The sequence below is a fragment of the Lycium ferocissimum genome, chromosome 6 (genome assembly GCF_029784015.1).
Source record: "Lycium ferocissimum isolate CSIRO_LF1 chromosome 6, AGI_CSIRO_Lferr_CH_V1, whole genome shotgun sequence".
In the NCBI taxonomy this organism is placed as follows: Eukaryota; Viridiplantae; Streptophyta; class Magnoliopsida; order Solanales; family Solanaceae; genus Lycium; species Lycium ferocissimum.
This window is the reverse complement of record NC_081347.1, coordinates 73,599,427-73,603,700: the sequence shown is the minus strand read 5'-3', so window position 1 is coordinate 73,603,700 and position 4,274 is coordinate 73,599,427. Positions and strand designations below refer to the sequence as shown.

At 37.2% G+C, this 4,274-nt stretch overlaps 1 protein-coding gene across 1 annotated transcript; it reads left to right on the top strand.

Annotated features, from left to right (window-relative positions):
* The first annotated feature begins 402 nt into the window (after positions 1-402).
* On the top strand, positions 403-3,983 carry LOC132061642 (probable LRR receptor-like serine/threonine-protein kinase At3g47570). The gene is made up of 5 exons (XM_059454414.1): positions 403-1,442; positions 1,575-2,455; positions 2,560-2,798; positions 2,856-3,456; positions 3,637-3,983. The coding sequence occupies exons 1-5, from the start codon at positions 403-405 to the stop codon at positions 3,981-3,983; spliced, it is 3,108 nt and encodes a 1,035-aa protein (XP_059310397.1).
* Positions 3,984-4,274: the final 291 nt, after the last annotated feature.

Genomic DNA, 4,274 nt, shown 5'->3' with positions numbered 1-4,274 from the left:
TTTAAAAGAAACTTTTATAGTCCTACATTTGTTATCACATGCTTAAATTTCGTGTCGAGTCACACACAATGTCATACAAATTGGAACTTAGGGAGTACATTTTTTCTTCTAATACAAGACGATAGCTTTTCTCCTTTTTGTGAAGTAATTCAAGTGAAGTCAAGTGGACATTCATTTTCTTTTCCAATATACTTTCCTCATTTAATTAGACCATCAATCAACTAACCTTTTACTACACCGGGCTGCCCTAATGATAGAACATATATCCTTTTCCATTTCTCTTGACTCTTTTTTTCCCCTGGTATATTGGTGCTATATAAAGGAGTAACTTTGGAAACTACTCAGATCAAGTTTCATATAAATCCCTTCAAAGCAGTGTGTTTCTAGTGCATAGTAACAAAGATGGAGAAAAATATTTTACTATTGATACATCTCTTTCTAGTCCAATATTTCTCATTTTCTTTATCCGCTACTTCCTCAAATGAAACAGACCTACAAGCTCTACTAGCTTTCCAAAATTTTATTACAAGTCCTAGTCATTTTCTGGCCAGGAACTGGACCAAGAATACTTCTTTTTGCTCTTGGTTTGGTGTCACTTGCAGTACAAAAAGGCAAAGAGTTGTGGCCTTGGCTCTTCCTAATTTGCAACTTCAAGGCACAATTTCCCCGTCTTTGGCCAATTTGTCCTTTCTCAGAGAGCTCAATCTGGAGAACAACTTCTTCCATGGCGGCATCCCTTATGGCATTGGCCACTTGCCTCGCTTGCGAGTGATTGATATTCAGAACAATCAGCTAGAAGGAAGTATTCCGACAACTCTATTTCAACACCAAAGAGTTCAAAAGATTTCATTGGCTTACAATAAACTCAGTGGTGAAATGTGGAAAGGGCCATGGTATGTACCGGAACTCAGAATCTTAAATCTCAGGAACAATAGCCTCATGGGTATAATCCCTCCTTCCGTTGGAAATGCCACAAAATTGCTGAATTTTGATTTGTCTAGGAATAGAGTCAGCGGCAGCGTTCCAAAGGCGATCGGTAATCTGAGCCAACTTACAAAGTTGTGCTTGTACGATAATCAATTAACAGGTTCTATTCCTGCAACACTGTTTAATATTTCGTCGCTTCTTGTCGCAAGTCTTGCAAACAATAGCCTTTCTGGTCCTCTCTTGCTTGATGAAGGGAATTTTGTGTCAAATCTAGAGTTATTAAGTATATCTTTCAATCAAATTTCTGGTCAAATTCCTTCCAACATATGCCAACTCACAGAGCTCAATGCTCTGTCCATATCTTTCAACAATATAACTGGAGAAATACCCAAAAATATTGGTTGTTTATCCAAGCTCGAAGAGTTCTATATTGGTGATAATCCAATAAAAGGGACTATTCCCACTTCATTGGGCAATATTTCCACTCTGATAAATCTTTATTGTGGAAGCAATTGGTAGGAGGGGCCAATTCCTCTAGAATTGGGGAAGCTATCAAATTTGAGGCAATTATCGTTTACTGATAATTATAATCTTATTGGTGAAATTCCAAAAGCTATTTTCAATATATCTTCTTTGGAAATAATTAGTTTTAGTTTCAACAACCTCTCGGGGAGAATTGCAGCCACTACAGGTCTTCATCTTTCGAACCTTAGGGAACTTATTTTGGGGGCAAATCAGTTCGAAGGGGAAATTCCTCGGTACATCACAAATGCTTCCAAGCTTGAGAGACTGGATCTAGCAGGGAACTTTCTCACAGGAACTATTCCTACTAATCTGGGAAATCTTCGTGAGCTGCAAAGTTTGTTCCTACATACCAATCAACTTACCAATGAACCAAGAGAGCATGAGTTGCGATTCTTCTATTCTTTGGCGAACTGTAGGATGTTGCGATATCTACAAGTGGGTTCCAATCCGTTGAATGGTGTTTTGCCCAATTCAATTGGGAATCTTTCATCTACTATTGAATTCTTTGAAATAGAAGATGCGCACATCAATGGCCTCATTCCCACAAGTATAGGCAATATGAGCGGTCTTATATCCCTATCCTTTCAAAGAAACAACTTGGTGGGAAGTATTCCTTCTGATGTTGGTAAGCTTAAACAACTCCAAGGGTTGTTTCTAACTAACAATAAATTGCAGGGACATATTCCAGAGGCGGTATGCCATTTATCTAATTTGGTTCTATTATCACTGGATGATAATGAGCTCTCTGGATTAATTCCAACATGTATAGGAAATCTTAGCATGCTACAACAGCTCTATTTGGGTTCTAATAAATTTTCATCAAACTTTCCCTTGAGCCTTTGGAAAATGAGAGGTCTTCTCTTTCTAAACGTGTTGCAAAATTCTATAGAAGGAGAAGTTCCATCAGATATTGGAGAATTGAAAGCCATTGTAGATTTAGATCTCTCTATTAATCACTTTTCAGGAATGATACCAAGCAGATTAGGGGAACTCCAAAACACAAGTCTCTTAACCTATCGAACAATTCAATTTCAGGCCCAATTCCTTTATCCTTTGCCAACTTAATAAGCTTGGAAATCTTGGATTTGTCTATAAATGCCTTGTCAGGTGGTATTCCTAGGACATTGGAAAAACTCTTGTACCTTAAAACCATTAATGTCTCATTTAATGATTTCAAAGGTGAAATACCCGGTGGTGGTGTGTTTGCAAATTCCACTCCACAATCTTTCCTAGGGAATAGAGGTCTATGTGGAATGCACATATTGGAGGTTCCTGCTTGTGCAATCACTAACCATGAACAACGATCAAAGTCTAAGGAGTTTGTGCTAAAAGTTGTTACTCCAGTGGTTATTTCATCCTTTATGATATTCTTGTTGGTCTCAATTTGGATAATGAAATAAAAGAAGAATGGTAAGTCCAAAGATGTTGAAAAGATTCTGAAGATGAAGACTTATCAATTCATTTCTTATCATGAGATTCAACGAGCAACAAATAATTTTGATGGATCAAATTTAATTGGTGTGGGAAGCTCTGCCTCTGTGTACAAAGGCACGTTATCTAGTGAAAATGTGGTGGCCGTAAAAGTTCTGGATTTGGAAAATGAGGAAGTATGCAAGAGGTTTGATACTGAATGTGAAGTGATGAGAAATGTTAGGCATAGAAATCTTGTACCGGTGATTACTACTTGTTCTAGTGAATATATAAGAGCCTTTGTTCTGCGGTATATGCCCAATGGAAGTCTTGATAATTGGTTGTACAAAAAAGATCACCACTTGAACCTTCTTCAAAGATTCACCATAATGCTTGATGTAGCTATGGCGATTGAATATCTACACCATGGTCATGACACTCCGATAGTTCATTGCGACCTAAAGCCAACAAACGTTCTTTTAGATGAAGAAATGGTGGCACATGTTGGTGATTTTGGCATCTCTAAAATATTAGCTATAAGCAAGTCCATGGCATATACGGAGACATTAGGCACTCTCGGTTACATTGCACCAGGTATGTATACTAGTTTCGTTCTTTTTATCTCATCATAAACCCCTTCTCTTAGATTTTGTTGTATCATAAATGTGCCCTTACGAAACCTAGAACTAAATAGAACCAAGTCTTTGATTGTACAAAGTTATTATTACACTTTGAATGTAATTTAATTTATTTTCTCATTTTCATTCTTCTAAGAATATGGCTCGGAGGGAATAGTGTCCACTTGTGGTGATGTTTACAGCTATGGCATCATGATGATAGAGGTATTGGCAAAAAGAAGACCAACTGATGATGAGATATTCAATGGAAATCTTGGCTTGAGGCAGTGGATAAGACAAGCATTTCCCAAGACAATTATGGAAGTTGTAGATGCCAATCTTTTCAATGAGGAAGAACAGATCACTCCCAAAAGTGAAATCTGCATAGCCTCCATGATAGAATTGGCTTTGGATTGCACAAAGGATAAGCCAGAGTCAAGAATAACCATGAAAGATGTAGTCAAGAGGCTTAACAAAATCAAGAACACATTTTTGGAAACATAGAAGTTAGCATCTCTTAAAGTGGTGTTCTTTCTGAGTTACAAGTTAATAAGTTGCTTTTTGTTTACCTGGTTTATTAAAATAAAGTCGTCTGTACTACTTGGAGTCATGTATTGTTTGTACTTTTGCGTGTTAACTCTGTCATGTGGTGTCGAACCTGTTTTACTTTCTTTCGTAACTATGGTTTCAATGCTTGAATAAACCAGAACTAAATCAAGAACACTGTGAAAGTATTTAGTTGCACTACTTTGCTATCTAGCAAGCTTAGAAATATATCTTCCACCTCTTTTCACA